General features: G+C 38.8%; 1 protein-coding gene across 2 annotated transcripts; it reads left to right on the top strand.

Moving 5' to 3' along the window:
- The first annotated feature begins 9,713 nt into the window (after positions 1-9,713).
- LOC104421752 (protein DECREASED SIZE EXCLUSION LIMIT 1) lies at positions 9,714-16,241 on the top strand. Of its 2 annotated transcripts, none has more exons than XM_010033823.3 (14): positions 9,714-9,952; positions 10,064-10,126; positions 10,269-10,340; positions 10,433-10,489; positions 10,963-11,168; positions 12,033-12,073; positions 12,164-12,257; positions 13,148-13,214; positions 13,572-13,654; positions 13,749-13,840; positions 14,766-14,872; positions 15,071-15,134; positions 15,288-15,411; positions 15,519-16,241. In XM_010033823.3, the coding sequence occupies exons 1-13, from the start codon at positions 9,849-9,851 to the stop codon at positions 15,384-15,386; spliced, it is 1,149 nt and encodes a 382-aa protein (XP_010032125.2). In that variant the 5' UTR covers positions 9,714-9,848; the 3' UTR covers positions 15,387-15,411; positions 15,519-16,241. The 2 variants fall into 2 exon arrangements, with proteins under 2 accessions (XP_010032125.2, XP_010032123.2); XM_010033821.3 differs by having other exon boundaries at positions 9,715-9,952; positions 15,288-15,390.
- The last annotated feature ends 2,918 nt before the right edge of the window (positions 16,242-19,159 follow it).

Genomic DNA, 19,159 nt, shown 5'->3' with positions numbered 1-19,159 from the left:
GTCAATTTGATAAAAATTAATGTAAGACTGCTTAAAAATGATTTAGAGGTAAAAAAATTAGAGATGATACCACAAAAATCCTAAATTAGTACACTCGTGTCACGTTATCTCAAATAATTTTTGTGTCTTAGAAATTCTTAGACCAATATACCCACCATGTCACATTTATCCCGAACTAAGTTCCATATCACAAACCATTCAAAATTGATATATTTGTGAGAAATGCACCTAAATCTTAAAGCAAAGTTGAGGCAAAATCAAGGATTGTAGCAGATTTTTCAAACGTGAGCAAGCTTTTAGGATAAAATTAGCAAATTTAGCAGATTTAGCAGATTTTTCATTCTTAGTTTACTTTCTTCAAATCTCGCTTCCCATAATAATGTCCTTTAAGAGACCCATTTATATTGAATTTCCACATCAAATCCACGTCACACACTAATCCCCTCCTTGGCGGCTACATCCATTGCATTCCTTTCGTCGCTTGAATCAAATCTTCATTTGCTGACATTATGCTCCAAGACCTAGTTATTTCCCCCATATCCTTTGTCGGCTAAAACTAAACTTTTCGTCGTCGACTAAGAGACTTGGACACTTTGGGCCTTTTTGTTAACTATTCAAATAGTGTCTGATTCTGATTTTTTGTTTTCGGGAGTAGTTTGAGAATAGAATTGTGTTTGGTAAAATTTTTGTTCTTAGGAACAAATTTCTATTTTTTTGTTCCTAGAAGTAAATTTGGAACATAATCAATAATAATAATAAAAAAGTTGATTATTGTTCCCCGGAACAAATCTAAGAATCAAGACCATATTTCTCTTCTTCTTCTTCTTCCCTTTTCTTCTTCTTCATCTATCGTTGTCCCGTGGTTGCCATCCACCATCGTCCGCTGTCCATCGCCCACCGCCGCGCCACCGGCAACCTGGTGCGGGGGAGCTTGCTAGGCCATCGGCGAGGCTCGCAGCCACCGGTAAACCTCGCCCGGCCTATGGTGAGGCTCGGTCGACAAGGGTGGCGAAAGTCGGTGAGGTTGCCGGCCCTCGTCGGCGGTCGGCGGGCGGCGACCGGCCACTTGAAGAAGAAGAACCAGAGAGAGAAAAGGAAAAAAAAAAAAAAAAAAAAAAAAAAAGGAAAAAAGGAAAAAATTAAAAAAATTATTTAAAAATTAAAAGAAAATGATTTGGAGTAAAAATTTTGAGCACGATACCAAATGTAATTCTATTCAGAATAAATTTTTTAGAGTTATCAAATGGCTTAAAATGCTTAAAATTATTCTCGGAAATAAAATAAAAAATAATTATTTCTGATCAGAATTTGTTCCCGAAAACAGAATCGTTTCCAAATGTGCTCTTAATGTCTAAAGGGGATAGTATATATACAGTGGAGACCCAAGGTATTACGGGTGATATTAGACTCGACTCTCGACACGAAGGCCACAATGAGGACACTGTGCTCTTAAGGGGTGGAGAGCGTGATGGACTAGGCGGCGGTGTGCAGGGAGGAGGGATGGCGGTGCATCCGCACCTTGGTCCCTAGATGTGCGCACATCACCTAGGGAGGGAGTTTCAAGTTGGCTTATAAGGCAATGAGCTCTCTAATTGTACATACGCATTTTCTTGTGATAGTATGGCTGCCCGGAGAAGAACAAAATCATGAGGACTTAGTATCCAAAGCGGACAATGTGTGTACAATAGAGACCTGGAGCGTTACAAAAGACAATTTCTTTATTGGCCCTATAACATTGGAGATGACCATGCTGGAGTTTCTCATTGTCCTATTAATCGGCCTTGCTACTGCATGCAATAATTAAACACATTTTGTCCAAGCAAACGAGTATCCATTGTGACATCAAGATTTTCGGACGATCCGTTTAGTGAACTGAGTAATGATAGTTAGGTTATTTTAATTGGCGCTATTTAAGGGGTGTGTCAATTATAAGTTTTCGGAACAATGATACTCGATCCGTACATTGGCTGAGAAATTTTTAGTGCTAAATGAATAGAATATAGACAAAGTTCTTGGTCCTAAATGTCTAATATACGTAAAATTAGATGCAACTAGTGCCGTTTTCCCCTAAATTAGCTATCCCCTCTTCTTTCTCTCTCTCCTCTCTTTCCTTTGTCATTTGAGCATAAAATTAGACATAGTTTTCCCCAAAATTAGACATAGTTCTCGGTCCTTAAGGGTGCGTTTGTTTGCGTTTCTGTTTAAAAATTGTTCTAGGGAACAGAAATAGAAAAAAGTGTTTTGTTCCGGAGAACAATTTTTGAACAAAACAACGCGTTTGGTAAACTTGTTTCGGGAATAAAAATAAACGAAACATGTTTGGTAAATTTGGATAATTTTTTTATTTCTTTTATTTTTTATATTTTTATTCTTATTTTTCCTTTTTTCTTTTTCTTTTTTTTTCTTCTTTTGGCCGGTCGCCGGCCAAGGCCTTGGCTGCGAGGCCGAGCTCGCCGCCCGGCGGGCGGCGCGGCCTCGCCGGGCCACCCCGGCGGACGCCGACTCGCCCCAGATCCGGCGAGGCCGAGGCTCGCCGGCCGGGCGAGCTCGGCCTCGCCGGATCGGGCGAGATCGAGCTCGCCCGGGCCGGCGTGAGGTCGGCCTCGCCTTGATCCGGCGAGGCCGAGCTCGCCCGGCGGCGGGCGAGGTGCGGCCTCGCCGGGCCTTGCCCGAGCGAGGCCGAGGCTCGCCGGCCGCCGGGCGAGGTCGGCCTCGCCGGATCCGGGCGAGATCGAGGTCGCCCGGGCCGGCGCGAGATTGGCCTCGCCCGGCTACGGCGAGCCTCGGCCTCGCCAGGGGGGACGGCGAGCCTCGGCCTCGCCGGGACGGCGAGCCTCGGCCTCGCCAGGGGCCGGCGAGCCTCGCCGTGGGCAGGCGAGGCCGCCGGCCCTCGTCGGCCGATCGCGGCCATGGCCGAGCCGGCGACCGGCCAAAAGAAAAAGAACAAGAAAATAAGAGAAAAAAGAAAAAAAGTGTTTCTCAAAAGTGTTTGAAACAAGAAACACAAAATTTGTGTTCTTGTTTACATTTCTTTTTTGTTCGGGAACAAAAGAACAAAAAAGAACGAGCAAACGCGTCAAACGCGATTCTGTTCCTTTTTGTTCCGAAAAAAAACAGAAAAAGTGTTTAAAAAAAACAAAAAAGAAATACAACCAAACGCAGCCTAAGTGGCCCGTGCCACTCGTTCTCTCTCTTGCACCACTTGGCGTGCCGCCTATGCGGCCAATCAGAATTCATGCAAGGAAGACCCATTGAGCATAAAAGGCTCATTCTCTCCTCTCTCTCTCTCGGTCATCTCTCTCTCTCACTTGACCGCTCGCTCGCTCTCTCTTGCCGAACACCCAACTCCTCATCCCTTTGATTTTCTCGATTTTGTTCAAGAAATTCACGGGAATCAAGCTTCGTGGGGTCGTGTCTAGCCAAGGCGAGGGATTAAATCTCAGTTTTGCAGCAAAACTAGGTTCGGATAGCTCGTTGAGGCAAGTGAAATTCCGATTCCCTATGCTAACTTAACTTGCTCATCACGCGGATCAACGAATCTTGTCTTTGATGTGCTGGGTTGTTGCCATGTGCTGTTTTGGCTTGATCAATGTTGATTTGGGTCGGTTTGAGCTACAGCCATGGGTTGATTAAAGTGGAGGTTGGACGCAATGCTCGTATGACGTTGAAGGGTCGTTAGAACTACAATTTGCTCGACTTGAACTCGGTTGTGGCTTTGCTTGTGGCTGTGGGTCTTGGTGTGTGGTTCAATAGCTGTGAGTCAAGTCACGAGGTTCAGTGTCGAAATTCTGTTGCATGCTTAGTTCGGTTAGGCTATGTGGGACGGCATTGAATTTTCGGCGTACGATGGGTTCAGCTGATGTTGATCGGGGTTGGTTCCTCGATGTGTGGTTGTCCGAGTTGAGTCGATTGGTGGACGGGTCCTCAATGATGGTTCGGTTGGTGCTAATAGAGTTGGGTCGTTGATTTCATGAGCAGCTTGGTTAGCTGGTGTCGAGTCTTTGACTGCATGATCGATTTACTAACGTTAGTTGGTGTCGAGTCCTTAATTGTATGATCGGTTCTACTAATGTCAGTTGGTGTTGAGTCCTTAAGGCATGATGTTTCAACTTGTGTCAGTAGATGTCAAGTTCTTGGATGCATGGTGGAACAGGTCCTTGCAAATGAGTGTCGTGTCTTGTTGTCTGCATGCTTAAGTCAAGATAATCGTGCATGAATTGCATCCTTAAGATACCGTGTAATGAATACTGTCAGCCAGAGAACCAGCGATGCCCCCATGGAGTTAGAGAGAAATTCAAGATGCTTAGGGATAACGAACACTGGAAGCCTAAGGACAACGAACCCTAGATGCCCCAAAGCAAGGACGCCATGGTCAGTGGACCATAAAGCCTACATAAGCCAGACAGCGAACCGGCATACACCGCGACAGACCGAAGAGCGCATTGGAATTCAACTAAACAGGAGTATTCCTCCTCGCATGGTTCGGCGAGCGCACCCACCATGTGTCTTGGAGTGGAAACAAAAAGTGAAAACTAAAACGTGTGAATTGTGTGCGCATGCGTGATTGTAGTGTTCGTCAAGATCGATAGGTCCTTATGTCTTGAGTCTAGTCATGAGTCTAGATCATATTTAGATCATATTTAGGTCCTATCGTTATAGTTCATTTGTCCTTAGCATAGTTTTGTACAATCCTGTCCAAGTCATAGGGGGTGAGTGAGTCGCGTATCTTAGGCAATTTTTTTGTTCGTGTGAGGGATGGATTGTATGGTATAATGTTTTGGATATTTCATTTGCTGGGCATTAACTCACACTTGTTGTTCACATTTTTTTTTCTATAGATCCATAGACATGGTTGCAATTCTTGCTACCCCTGTCTAACGCTATGGCACCCCAGTACATTTTAAGGGGCAGCAGCTGTACGAGTTCACCGATCCGCACTTTCCTTCTATGATTTTTGTACATTACACATCCATACATTGGATGGATGTAGGTCCACCGACTGGCCATATCGCCTACTGCTTCGTGGCACTCTACATTAGGATCGGAAGATATCTAAGTGGTCCTCTACTATACTCGGAGGATAGTAGCAGCAGCGATGATGAGGACAGTGCTGATGGGGAGCCGTAGGCGAGGGAGATGAGTGGTGGTAGGGATCCATTTCTGAGACACGGTTTTTGCACTTTTTGAGATCGAACTACGTGGATGGATGGTAGGTTGTGGATAGTATGAGGGTGTAGATGATGGCTGAATGGATAGTCTGTGGGAGTGGTATATCCTTTTGACCTCCTAGTGTAACCTTGTTATGGGATCATCCATGTTTAAAAATAATACAAAAAAAATGAAGCTATTGCTTGTTTTTCTCTTGCGTTCGTCTGTTATTATTGATGGTTTGCTTGATGTTTTAATTTCGAGTTCCGCTTGTGCTAAAAAGTGAAAGGTAAATATCTCACGTTAGTAAGGTGGCGGACTGGGACCCCACATCTATTTTTGTATCAATACTATCAATAAGAAGTAATGTTATGTACACTTAAAACTTATTTACAAAATATACGACAGACTGCAATAAATTATGCAATGAGAGTACAACATTCAATACCCAACAATAGCCTGCCGCATCACTTGTCATATCAATTTTGTAAATCAGACTTAGGGTCCTTTTGTTTGAAGGAAACTTGTTCTCCGAATTTCCAATATTTGATGACGAAAATATATTCAATATGCGAAAATTGTTTTTCATGGACTAAAAATAACAAGCTTAAATGAGAAAAAACAATTTGTCCTTTTGGCAGAAGGAAGTTACTTTCTTTAAACTGCCAAACAAATGATTTCATAGAAAATATTTTCTTTTATCATGAAATTTTTAGTAAAACAAATACTCCCTTTAAGTACTTAGCATTCTGATTAATCAAATTATGTATCATTTTAGTGTTTGAATAAAACATCTACAAGCTGCCGTTCAAAGGGGGCCAGCTATTGACACATAAGTTTTAGCGGCCAATTTAGTTATTTATTACATAGAAAAATTAGGAAATTTAGTTATTTATTACATAGAAAAATTAGGATCAGCCCTGATTTCTAAAGAAAATTATTAGTTAAATTGAGTATAGATTTCAAGAGCATTTTAGTTAAGCTCATATAATTGCATTTGGGTTAATTGACTTAAGTGAGAGAGGTTCTGAGCTTAAAATTGAACTAACACAGTGGCAATGGAAATTTGGCCAAGCCCTATGCTTTTATATAATAGCTGAGATGTGGGCAAAAGATCTCTTCAAGTGTCAAAAGTTGGCACAAATAGACACTTAAGTGCCAAAAGTTACGAAAGTGATATTTAAATGCCAAAATTAGAGCAAAATAGATTATTAAGTGTCAATTCGGCCAAAATGCTGATGCGCGCAATTTCCGACGAAGTAAGTGCAAAATGGCATCATTTTGCATGCTAACGTGGCTAGACAAAGCAAAAACAAAATCGTTTTGGTGCTGACATGTAAAAAATTAATTAAATTTAATTTAAAACTAAATTTATTTAAAACATTTAAAAATACAAATACAAATGTTAAAAAAATTTTAAAAAAGGGAGGCGGCCGTTTTGCACTTGTTTATTGAAAAAAAAAAAAAAGAAAAAAACAAGGCTCCTCTTTTTTTTTCTTTTTTTAAAATATTTTTAAAATGTTTTAAATAAATTTAGTTTTAAATTTCATTTAATTAATTTTTTTCCACGTTAGCACTAAAACAATGCTGTTTTGCACTTGTTTCGCTAGAAAATCGCCATGTTAGCATTTTGTTCGGATTGGCATTTAAGTGATCAATTTTGTTTCGATTTTGGCACTTAAGTGTCACTTTTGTAACTTTTGGCATTTAAGTGTCTTTTTGTGCTAACTTTTGGCACTTTAGGGGTCTTGGTGTCTCGAAATAGGGGTAATTGTATTTCAAGAACTTTTAGTCACCTAGGACACAATCGGCATGGTATACGTGATGAATGGTAGAGGAGAAAACATAGTCAATATTTATGGTGCAAAATAAACAGGAAAGAAAAGGGTGAACAAATAGGGGAGCCAAGGGGATTAATCGAAGAAGTTTCGTGAAAGTTTTGCTCTCACAAGCATCCGATTTGTACTCGTTCAACCTCTTTGTTTTTCTAAATGGTGATGATGTTGGGGATGTCGAACCTAGGCGCGCATTGGCAAAAAGAAAAACTGTAATAACAAATGGAGCTCTTGGTGTATACTTATTACTAAAGGTGAATTTGATAATTGCCAGTCGATTCTTGATTGAAGGAGTCACAAATATGCTTTATGAGTGTGTTCCTGTAACCTTGTTCTAATGATTCTTCTTTATATCCGGAGCTTGTTTTGTTTTAAAACTATATGGGATTTGTCTTGATTCTGTAGTTGGACTACAATGCATCTCCCGTGAATTTCTATGGAAATCAATGAAATATTATCTTGACCAAAAAAAAAAATGGGAATCAATTAATCCAATTCAACTTTACCCCACCATGGGTCAAATCAAATTTGGCGAATCGAGTCGACCCATCTTGAATTTGTCAATTGTTTAATAAACTATTTTGGTCCAATTAGGCCAAATGTTGTGATTTTGTCAAAATTGACGTTGAAATAGAGTTTCTTGAACTTTATTGAACTCAATTTGGGCTAATTGATACCCATTCGTGGGTAGCGCAGTTGGTTAAGAGTCTCTCCCCATCACTGAGGTCGAGAGTTCGAAACTTTGCGTTGCTAGCAATTTATGTGAGGGGTCATGGCGGTGGGTTGCTGTGCTAGTTTTCCCCGAGGTATAGGGGCCCAGCTCTTAGAAACCGTTCGGGCACGGGGAGCAAGTAGTGGAGTCCTCGGTTACAAAACAAAATAAAAAAAAAAAAGGGCTAATTGATGATACTTGTGAAGAACCAACCAGGACCCTTGATTGGGGCTTGATATCGGGTATTCGCCTCCAATTTGGAATTTCAAAATTGATTTGGCAATTGAATGTACAACAACCTCTATATTAACTATTGAGAAGGAAATTTCTCTAAAAATGACTATAAATTGATGAATTTTGAATTTGGCTGATTAGAAATTGAAATTTTCGATATGGTTGGAAAAGTCAATTCTTATCGATTTTCATAAAAATGATGAATTAAAAGTCCGATTAAGGAAAAAAAAAAGGAGTTGATTTAAAATTTATCAACTTTTTCATTTTTTTCAAAAAGAGTTGAGGAAGGGTTGAATTAAGTGGTTGCCCAATAATTCAACTCTACAGATTTCTTGGGATAATTGGTGAAATCAATATCTTGGTCTAGACAAAAAGCTATGGAATCTGAGTAACTTTGAAAAACACTAAAATGACTATTTTTGGCCAAGAAATGGACCATGTTCTAATTAGAAGCCATACTATCGAGTTTTTACCTTTATGTGACTCGCTGGCTAAAATTAAGTATCCATAGTATTAACAACTAAAGACACAAAAGGACATCTTCACACATCAACACCATGAATAGATATCACCATTAATTTCATCCGAAGGATAAGCTTGCAATATCTTATTCATAGTCAAATATCATGTTGGTTGTACGGGAACAAATTTCCCTAGGAAATTTTAGGAGCTCCAATTTTCACAAGGTCCCTCATGAAGACACGGACCAGTAGGGTGTATATGCCACGTGCACAGCTTATAACATCGATCAAAATCTCTTTTCTCAACATATATATCAAAATGGTGAAATTGACCAGGCCATTGCATGCTGCAAAAGAAGAGGGTGGTGCCCCACCAATTGGGCGTAAAATCAAATTTCCACGTGCCATTGGAAGGGATCTGTTGAAAGCCGAGATCGTCATCCTTGGATTTACAATTAACGGTGAGCGTTACTCCTCCGGGTAAGCTATTGTAGATTTCGACATTGGCATTTCCAAGTATGTATATCTCTCCGGAACAAGCTTGTAAGAGGGCAGGAACGATGATGACCAGCACAAAAATTCTAATGGTCAAGTTCATATTTTCAACCTTTGTTTTTCTTTTGAAATATGAATAAAGAGGCATGGTGGACCAATCGATTTAAGGAGGAATAAGCCTTTGGCTTCATTTGGTAAGATGAGAAGTGTGATTTCCTTTCCTTTTATGACTAAATCAATCCTCTTTTTTTTTTTTTACCAAAAACGATAAAACTGCCCTTAACCATTTAATTGCAATTTAAAGTGACAATCCCAAATTTATTCACTTTACCTTTTTTTTTATTCAATGTAGAATTTAGTTATCAAAAAGATAAAATTCCCAAGCATATATTGTTAGATTTTACTTTCATAAAATTTACCCCTGTCCAAAAGTGAAATTTCAAGAAACTTGGTTCTTTTATATATTGTCAATCAAATTTATAGTTAAATTGTTGAGTTGAATCTACAAATAATTTTCAATAGACAATTTTTTAGCACCATCATTTGTTTATAAATTTTCACTTTTATTGTGCATATCACCCCCACCATATATATATCCATCAACCTATTAGTTATCCTACAAATCCGGCTACTAAAAAATTAGCGACAACATTATCAGAAACTTTTTGTTGACTTTTTAAGCAAATTTTGCCTCCATCGCATAACCAACCGGATCGGTGACTAAAAACAAAACTTTTGACATTTTTTTGGTGTGGTATTTCTCTCTTCTTCTTCTTCTTCTTCTTCTTTTAATTATCAAGATCAGTACTTATTCTTCCAACAATTCTCTGGTCTAGTAATTAACAGTCTTTTCTTCACTCAGCAAGCTGATCATTCACCGGGCGGAGCCGAGCCGTCGACTTCTTTCGACGGCGACAATTGGCCGCCGCCGCCTCCGCCTCCGCCGCCGCCATCTCGCCCGCGATGAGCAAGCGGCCTCCCCCCGATCCCGTGGCGGTGCTTCGCGGCCACCGCGCCTCCGTCATGGACGCGTGCTTCCACTTCTCTCGCCCCTTGCTCTTCACTGGGTAACTCCCGTAATCCCGTTTCGTTTTCCCCCGATTCTCCGTTCACATCTCCGCCGTGAAAATGGCCCTTCTCGAGTTCTCCACCCTTCATGGGCTCTTCTGATGTCGCAGCGCTTCGGACGGCGAATTGCGGATTTGGGACACCACTCAGCGACGGACCGTCTCGTCTTCTTGGTCGTTCCTTCCTCAAAGTTTCCTTTTCTTCTTGTTTTCGGGGATTACTTTGCTTGTGGTTTTCCATGAAAAGTTGCAATCTTTCTTTTTGAAATTTTGGGTTTTAAGCGTATGTAATTGTTTTGCGCTCGCGGGATTGCAGGGTGCACAGTGCGGCTCATGGGATCATCGGCGTCGCTACTAGCCCTGTACTTGGAGCTGATAAAGTTCTAAGGTTTCCCTTTTTCCTTTTGCATATGCATCGATTTTGTTATCTTTGTCGTTTGAAGTGATTGTTGGGTTATGGTTGTCTTGTTGAGATTGTAGCCAGGGAAGGGATGGGACGGTCAAGTGCTGGGGCATCGAAGATGGTGGCCTATCCAGGTACTGGGTAGCCATTATTCATGTTTTCGTCTTGGAAATGTTGCTGGATTTTGTCTTCTAATTAGCCGATTCTAAGTCGAGGTGGTCCTTGTTCTAGAGTGTGAGAGTAGAGTTATCTTATACTTGACATTACATTGGAATTGGATGAAGGGGCAATGGTTATGCCTCAGAAAGTTGATGGTGTCGATGAATGCAGTACCTACTGAGAGCTTATACTAAAATGCTTGCTAAGTGATGTAGTTAACCTTCTTTAGCCATTTAGATGTGGACCGTTGCTTTGAGCCCAGGCTTCGAGGAATCAATCACTTGTACTGGCACATCAATTAGCTGGCAAGGTTTAGCATATAGTTAGCATCCTCGTTCGTACTAATACATGTGCTCCTTTTCTCTTCAGCAATGTATTCAGAGTTAAAGTTACATGTTTACCATAACAAAAAAAGAAGAAGAAAGTTACATGTTCTTGCTTGTGGCAGAAATCCCCTGCTGACTATCAAGGCAAACTGTTATCACTTTTGCAAGCTTTCATTGGTGAAGAAGGCTTCTCCTTGTGTAAGGCCAGCTGAAGAGTCTGCGTGTTTCCAAGACATGGGAGTTTCTCCAACTCCCAATTCAGAAACCCAAAATGGCAGTGGAAGACAGGTTGAGGGAAGTCTAACAGAGCGTTCCCATGCCTCTGAAGGTTTGTTCAGTTACATTTCCAGGAAATGCATAGATTTACTACAATCAAGCCTGTGCCTCACACAGGTTTCTTTTGTCAAATGAAAATACCTGAGTCTACATTCATCATATGTGAAAAAATATATGCATCAAAGCACCATAGGTTTTTCTCATAAAAACTTACTAGTTGAATGGTTAGCTGTTGAAAAAATAAATTGAATAGAACAAAAGAAATTCTTGTTGGGTGCTTGAGTTTGGTTTTAACCTTTCCCTTTTTATTTTTGATTTTTAACACTAAAAGTAAGATTTTTGTTACATGAAACACCCTGAGTATTTAGAGCATTGAAAGTCATCTCACATATTTTTTGAAATTTATAAGTTCGTTTAAATTTTGAATATCACCATTTGAGGGCATGTTTTTGCCATGACATTTTTATAACTCTTATTTTTTATGGCTGGGATTGGGAGGAAGATGCATGTTTGCTCTTAGTGAGAACTTACAAAAAGCAAAGTGCTGTACTTTTTGAATGAAGCATATTGCTAATAACGTATGTGCATTGTTCTTGAGCTGTTAGTCTGAGCAGTGGCTTTGACTCATAGCCTGATTTAAGGTGACTAAGAGAGAGTATGTTAATGAAGTTCAATTTGTTCTCTATGCATCATGATTAGTTGATTTTGCAACTGTAATTTTCCAAGTGTCATGGTTCTCTATGCATGGACCCATAGCACCGTCTGTTGCACATCTTATTGTCCTTAAGTTTTTCTTGTGGAGGTTTAGCAATTATTTGGAATAGATGACTTTTTGGCTGCACGTAATTTATAATAAGGATGAAGTTGATTTGCCCTTTACCTCTATGGTTGCTGACAAAGGTTTTATGTTCAAAAGGATCCATCTACGTAGCTATAGCAGGGGAGCAGACTTCACAGGTTCTTTTCCACTGATTTTGTAAACTATGTCAGATTTCTGCAATCGTATTGCACCCTTCTTATGGTTTTTTGCTCATGTGAAACGAGAAGGTCGAAATTTGGGATCTTAGAAATAATCAAAGGTCAGTTCAACTACCTCCAGACAATCTTGGTGCCTGCCAAGGGATCTCAACTAAAGAGAGAGGTATACTCATGTCTGTTTTTTTTCTTTTTCTTTTGGGAGACTCTTACATGCTCGTGTTATGTTATTGTGTAACTGCTTCTTGAATTTGTCTGCTGACCAAGTTTATCTGAATTATGAATTCCTTAAAATAGCTGGCAATTAATGTGTATATTCACTTTACTTGAATGTTCTCAAAATGCTGTTTGGCAATATTCATGTTAATACATCTGTATATCTTTTCCATCCCTGAATTTTTTTTGGGGGGTTACTACTATCACATACAAGTCGGGTATTAGAGAAGGCATACACTTGTTGAGGAAATCATTTGACATAATTATTACTAACTGGAAGTTATTTGTCTGATTAGCTGGGAAACTTAATTATCAGTTGACCGTCTTAATTATTTGACATAATTATTACTAACTGGAAGTTGACTGTTGCCTAATCTCACTGTCCAAAGCACACGGGAGATTTTCTTATATTATGCTCTCTGTCCCTTCTCTTAGGAAATTATGTGCTACTCAAATTGGTCTCAACACTTGACACAGTCTCATACACGAGGGAACTAAGGGTTTGTTTTGTCCGACTTTCTGTGGAACATGATGGTTCATGTTTGCTACATTTTAAGATGCTAAATAATTGGCTGATCGGGTGGCACTGTTTTCGTTTGGTAAGAACATCTTACCTGCAACAAGACTATGTTAGGTCCTGGTTCACATAGTTGCTTGAACATCTGAGATTCAGTGTTCATTTGTCTATTTAAGATTTTCATTATAACCCTGAGAGTAAGTAGACTAATTTTAGGTTATTTCCATTTTCTTTTTTTTTTTTTTTTGGTTGAATATTTCTGTTATCATGTGATTTTTTTTTTTTTAATTATTGTTGAAGGACAATTTATTGTTTCTTGGCAGGTATGTGCATGGCAATTCAAGCCTTTATACCATCTGGCTCACAGGGGTTCCTCAATGTTTTGGCTGGGTAATGTCCTCTTCATTCTCCCTAAGAACCATGTTATTGTCTGGACCAATTTTCTGATTCTTTTAATACACATTTCTTTATGAATTCTGGTAATTGTAATTTTTTTCTTGGGATATCTTGACAATTTTTGTAAATGTAAAAGTTTACAAATGAGTCTGTCCTGTATTTGGATGAGTGAGGCGTAGGATAAATTGCTGTAGAGAGTGGAGATGCTTGACATCCCCTGTAAACATTGGAAAGAAATTTGGAAATTTGGGTTTCTTTCTTATTGTCCATTGATTGTCAAATGAAAAGTCTCTTTTTCTGGTTCCAAAGCCTCGACGATTTACCTCATTGCTTCTAGGATGCTTGTTACAGTTATGAGGATGGATCAATGTTGTGGTGGGACATACGTAATCCTCAGATTCCAATGACTTCTGTGAAGTTCCATTCAGAGCCTGGTGACAATCCTTTGCACATTTTTGTTAACATTCTGCTTCTATTTCATTATTACATTTACAATGAGGTTTGGTTAATTTTTCGTTCACAATGCAGTTCTGAGCCTGTGCATAGATCAGTCAAACAGTGGGGGTATCTCTGGTGCTGCAGATGACAAAATCGTGTGGTACAGTTTGGACCATTCTCTGGTAACTACCCTTATGAAGCTAATTCATTCTATCAAAGTGTGGTTTTCTATTTAGTAATACTATTGTCTCATTGTCATATATTGAGTAAGACCTAATTCATTGAGGTTTGGCAATAAGAAAATGCGTTGAGATGCTTGATGTCATCACCAGCATGTTTTCATCTTATGTCATGTCCTACCAAATTTTCTTTAGCTGTTCACCTGGTCAGCGGCATTTTGACGTCTGCCAGCTGCATTATTTAGGGCTTCCTGTTGATTCTGGGATTTTTTAGGTTTCCTAGTAGTTCTGGTATTTTAAAATATCCTAAATACAAGTTGAATTTAAAGTTGTTGACACTGTGTAATGGCAAATTGTGCGGCTGGCAACTTCAGAAGAACATTTTTCTTGAAAAACAAAGATGAAAATTTATTGAAATACGTGACCAAACAGGTCAACTTCATTTCCAGACTGGAAATTGTCTGACTTGTTTTCACAAACAAAATAGACAATTTTCTGTGAAAATGACAAACTGAAAACATTTTGGAGAATTGAAATTAGATATTTGGCTTTAGGTCAAAGCCTGTATTATTGTTGGCTATTAGAATATACAAGAGTTTAGTGTGAGGCAATTATTTATCAGCGGAGATGTGAACATTGTTCAACAAATTAGATAATTGAGTGCAATCTGTGGGAATGGATAATCCAGTAAGCTTTTCTTTGTACTTCTCTGGCTCGCAAAGGTACTATTTTGCACACTAGGTCTCTGAATAGCAGGTAAAATTCTTATCACGAGAAGGGATGTTATTAGGTTAATCATAATTAACTTATTCAGGCCTTTTTCAGCTATTCTTCTGTTTTTCTTGTGTGTGTGTTATTATGTGACAGTGGACTATTTTTCTCCATTCTGTCCTATTTCTGGTATAATTACTTGTTATTGTGTTTTCAGGGACGCTGTGTGGCTAAAACAGGAATTAATTTGGAGCGAGGTGGCGTTGCCAGCACTTCAATAAGACCAGATGACAAAATTGCTGCGACTGCTGGCTGGGATCACAGGTTTGACATCCAAACTTGCTACAGGATTTGTTTTTTTGGTGGTCATTATTAACAAGGAACATGTGCTCACGTGCTATGCTGCTTGAATTCTGGATGAGGAGTCGATTTGCTCTTTGTAAAACCACCAGCATTGAGTAGTTACCTGTTTTCTTCTCTATAATGTTTGATATGACACCTCGTATTTTGTTTCATAAGCAGAGTACAGATATATAATTATCGCAAAGGAAGTCCTTTGGCAATATTGAAGTATCACCAGGCAACGGTACTTGATTCCTTTGTCCTTTAATCAAGAACTTTTACAAATTCTTTAATATATCAACATCCTGGACATTTATATGGTGATGGAGATTGGAAGATGTTACTTGCAGAATCTCTCTCTCTCTCTCTCTCTCTGAGTTATGGCTTGCATTGGCAGTGTAATGTGGTTTCATTCTCAACTGATTGTAAGTTGATGGCCTCTGCATCAGAGGACACTACAGTCGCGCTGTGGGAGCTCTATCCTCCTCGCACTTGAAAAGGTAATCGAGCATTGTGCAAGGGTGTAGGTAGATGGAAAGTATTCATCAGTTTTCCTGTGAATTTTTTACATATGCTGTCACTTCATGCTAGCAGCTAAAATATATGGTGCTGTAACTTCTTTTATCAGCTTCATCTCCATCTCCACCGGATAACAAGCTTGGGAGATATCAGAAATGGGAGGTGGAATGGCCAGATCTCATGTGGAAGACTATACTTCAAGCAATGTCATGGGCCTGCAAATTCGTCTTTCTATGGATTAGGAAATCTTTTGTGACTGAAAATAGCATAATCGACTCGGGAAGATCATCTTTTGGACATTCGTATTCGAGACATCCTGGCTATCAAAAGAATACTGCTTGCAAATGGACATTCAAATCTGAGACTGTTGCACTGGTCAGAGACTTCTTTACCTCAACAGCGAGAATCAACTGGGTCATCTTAGTTTTGCGATCAACTGTAAAGAGAAAAACTCATATCTGGAGACCAACCTTCAACTTGGGAGCAAAGCAGCGCAATTTGGATTGTTAATCATCATAGGGCGTTCCCAGGAACAGTACCAAACGGTTTTGCAAGGACTCTTCATTCTTCACTCATCAGTTTCACAACTCTAATATCATATGCTGGTAGGGCCACTTCGCACATTGAATCTTCAGTCGACTATTCATTTGGAGATTGCCAGATTATCTTGAGTTAGTTATTTACTTGTACAATTGTTTATAAGTGCAAACTATGATGCCGTGATGGCTAGTGAAATCCCTCACCGTGACAAACCTTCTGCTTTGGCAGATGATTTTGTGTACATGATGATACCTGGGAATTTAAGGCCAATGTTTCAAGGCCAATGTCATAATTCCTAGTGCTCTGTGGGTTAGGGCTGTGAAGGTTGCAACCCACAGTGGACGAAAGGTGCCCTGCCGGTGAAGATTATTTACACCGGACCAAAATCTCACTGCCCTTGAGGTAGACGTGGTCGAAAAGTCTTTAGTGTTTTTTTCATGGTTTGACTAAAGCCGGTGTCATCGTCGCAAAAAACAGATGCACGGGTTGAAATTTGTGTCCTTTGCACTGGGTCGACATGTATTCAATCCGTGAAGCATTGCTGCTGAAGTGTATTTCCTAAACCTGATAAAAGATCAGTCCTGCTGAGTCATGGTATCCCATTCGGTTCTCGTCTAATTTTGATTTTACATGCGAAAGTCCTTGATGATGTTAGAGAATACTCCTATGGCAATGTTAAGCAAACAATCTGGAAAAAAGTCTTGATTTTCAATACACTAACTTTTCTCTTTTGTGACACTTGCGATGAACTCTTTGCAAATTGGGTTTTTCCTTATTAAATATGATTAACAAGTGATTGAGAAGCATTTGTTAACGTGACACCAATAGCAATGCCCGGGCATCATGCTAAACCAGCATCATTGGCCTAGCCAAATGCAGAAAATTTTGAATGGGGATATACTTGGACAGTAGAGTTGAATATGTTTGCTCGTACGGTGAATTCTCACGTGATCTTATTTGTTTTATGGACCAAAATTAGCCAAAAAGTTCTACACCTACCTATTGTACAACAATCAAATTTAACTTTAAACCATTTAACAATTTGTCAATTAAGTTTAAATCTTTTGAAGATTTGTTAATTTAGTCCCGAACCTTTTAATAATTTACTAATTTAGTTTTTCGGCCAAATTTGACCATAAATCGCTGATGTGGCGGTCTATACAGTGTTAGCGGTCCTTCATGATATAGGTCGGCATGATTAATGCCAATGTAGATAATTTTTTACATTTTAAATTTTTTCATATCTCCTTTTTTTCCCCTTTTTCCCTTCTTTCTTTGTTGGTTGCCCGCCTCTCTTGGGCTAGTGAGAGTCAAGCCTTAAGGAAAAATTTGGTGAAGTCATTGGCCTCACTTGACACTGGTGAGATGACCAACCTCGCTACCCTTTGATTGTAGCTGGTAGCCAATAGAGGAAGAAAAGAAAAAAATTCAAAACATTTAGAGAATTTAAAAAAAAAAAAATGTAAAAATTATCCACTTTGACACCGCTTAGCCGGCCATGCCATATATGATGCCTGATGTTCACATGAGCGATTTTCAGCTAAAATTATCGTAAAAAATTTTGGAACTAAATTAATATAATTGAAAGGTTTATGGCTAAACCAACACATCATCCAAATGCTTAAGATCAAATTGTCATAAATGAAAGATTTATGATTGAATTAACCACCGTATAAGAAGTATAGGACTTTTTGGATAATTTTCTCCTTTAGATATTCCCAAGTTGCTTGCTTAATGGTTGGACTAAACAATGTGAACTGTACAATCTATCTGTTAAAAAGCATATCCAACGTGGCCTGTCTATGGGATTTACGGTGGCTTTATGAACATGCAGTTTCCTGCCGATTATAAACTCAATTCTGCTACCCAAGGTAGAAGTTCACCTGGAACTTATCCAAGTGGGATTCCCTTTACGGGTTCAAATTCTGCGAGTTCGGGAATTGAACTCCGACCCAACCCGCACCGAAGGTGGCTCATATCCAATTGGTACTTTGGTAGGACGGCCTAATGCATTTCAACAAGATCTCTTCAGGGATCAGTGGTACAGTGGTCCAATGGAGACGATGCGACGTGGTAAGTGTAAAGTCCCTACGGTAAGCTGGCACAGACAAAATTACTGATGACGTTTTAGAGCATTCGAATATGCAGAAATTTAATAGGCGAGCCAATAATGAAAGTTCACACAATGTAAAAGTTCATTCCGAGCCGTAAAATCCTCGGTTGCAATCATTTCGGAGGCACTTTTCTATGTTTATGTCTATTCTTCCCGTTGTTTTAGGCTTTTGTTTAACTTCCTAGACCTCTTTATTGCTTAGGGTTATGTTTTCCCTTTTTTTTCTCATGTCACCCTGGGTTTTGCATGGTACTTAATTGTCCTTTACAATGTTTCGGACAGCTTTAATGCAAAACTACAGGAAGGAGAGTTTCCTCTAAGTTTTCACCCGTACAAGGCAATTACGGTGGCCTTCGCCTCTCACCCTTGGTTTTTAGCATATAGGTCATAGCTAAATATTTTGGAATTGTGCTCTTCAACACGACATCAATGGCAAAGTAACAGGGGTTGGAATCCGTCTATATACACCCCCTTTTTTTTTTTTTTTCCGAGGATCATCAAAATTAAGCATTTTGTGATGTGCAAAAATAAGAACAATTACATTCTCAGTCATGTGTAGAGACTATCTTTGCTTTTTTATTTCCCCTTTTTTTGTGCTTGGTTAAGTGCAATTAGTCTTTGGATATAAGAGGAATATAATCCAAATAAAATTATCCCATGAAATGGGTGAATAAATATAGATAGAATTTTTAATATCCATGGTATGAAAGTTATTTTTCTTAAATAATAGACTTTGTAAATTAAGAAAATTAAAATAATATTTCAATATAAATATTTGAATTGTAATATAACATAATAAATTATAAAAAAACAACAATTTAGTTTTTAATTTAATCTTATTTTTATTTATATATTCAATTTCAATCTATCTTATAATGTACATTCAATATATAAATATAAATAGATATTTGTATTTATTACATATTTTAGGTAAATTACTATCGTTTATAATTTAATAAAAAATTTATTAAAGAATGATGGAAAGGGAAAAAATAATTAAAAAGTGAGGAATTTTTATTAAAAAAAAGCAAATGAAAATGATGTAGGCAAGAGTGTGATGAGAGATTTTTACCATTTTCGTTTGTGCGACTTTTAGG

This window comes from Eucalyptus grandis, chromosome 10 (assembly GCF_016545825.1).
Source record: "Eucalyptus grandis isolate ANBG69807.140 chromosome 10, ASM1654582v1, whole genome shotgun sequence".
NCBI lineage: Eukaryota > Viridiplantae > Streptophyta > Magnoliopsida > Myrtales > Myrtaceae > Eucalyptus > Eucalyptus grandis.
The sequence above is the reverse complement of the archived record's forward strand: the minus strand, read 5'-3'. Positions and strand labels throughout refer to the sequence as shown.

Coding starts and splice junctions, on each gene's coding strand:
- LOC104421752 (XM_010033823.3), top strand. CDS start 9,849: ATGAGCAAGCGGCCTCCCCCCGATCCCGTGGCGGTGCTTCGCGGCCAC. Junction 13,841..14,765: donor ACAGTTTGGACCATTCTCTG/GTAACTACCCTT, acceptor TTGTGTTTTCAG/GGACGCTGTGTGGCTAAAAC. Junction 15,135..15,287: donor TGAAGTATCACCAGGCAACG/GTACTTGATTCC, acceptor TTGCATTGGCAG/TGTAATGTGGTTTCATTCTC.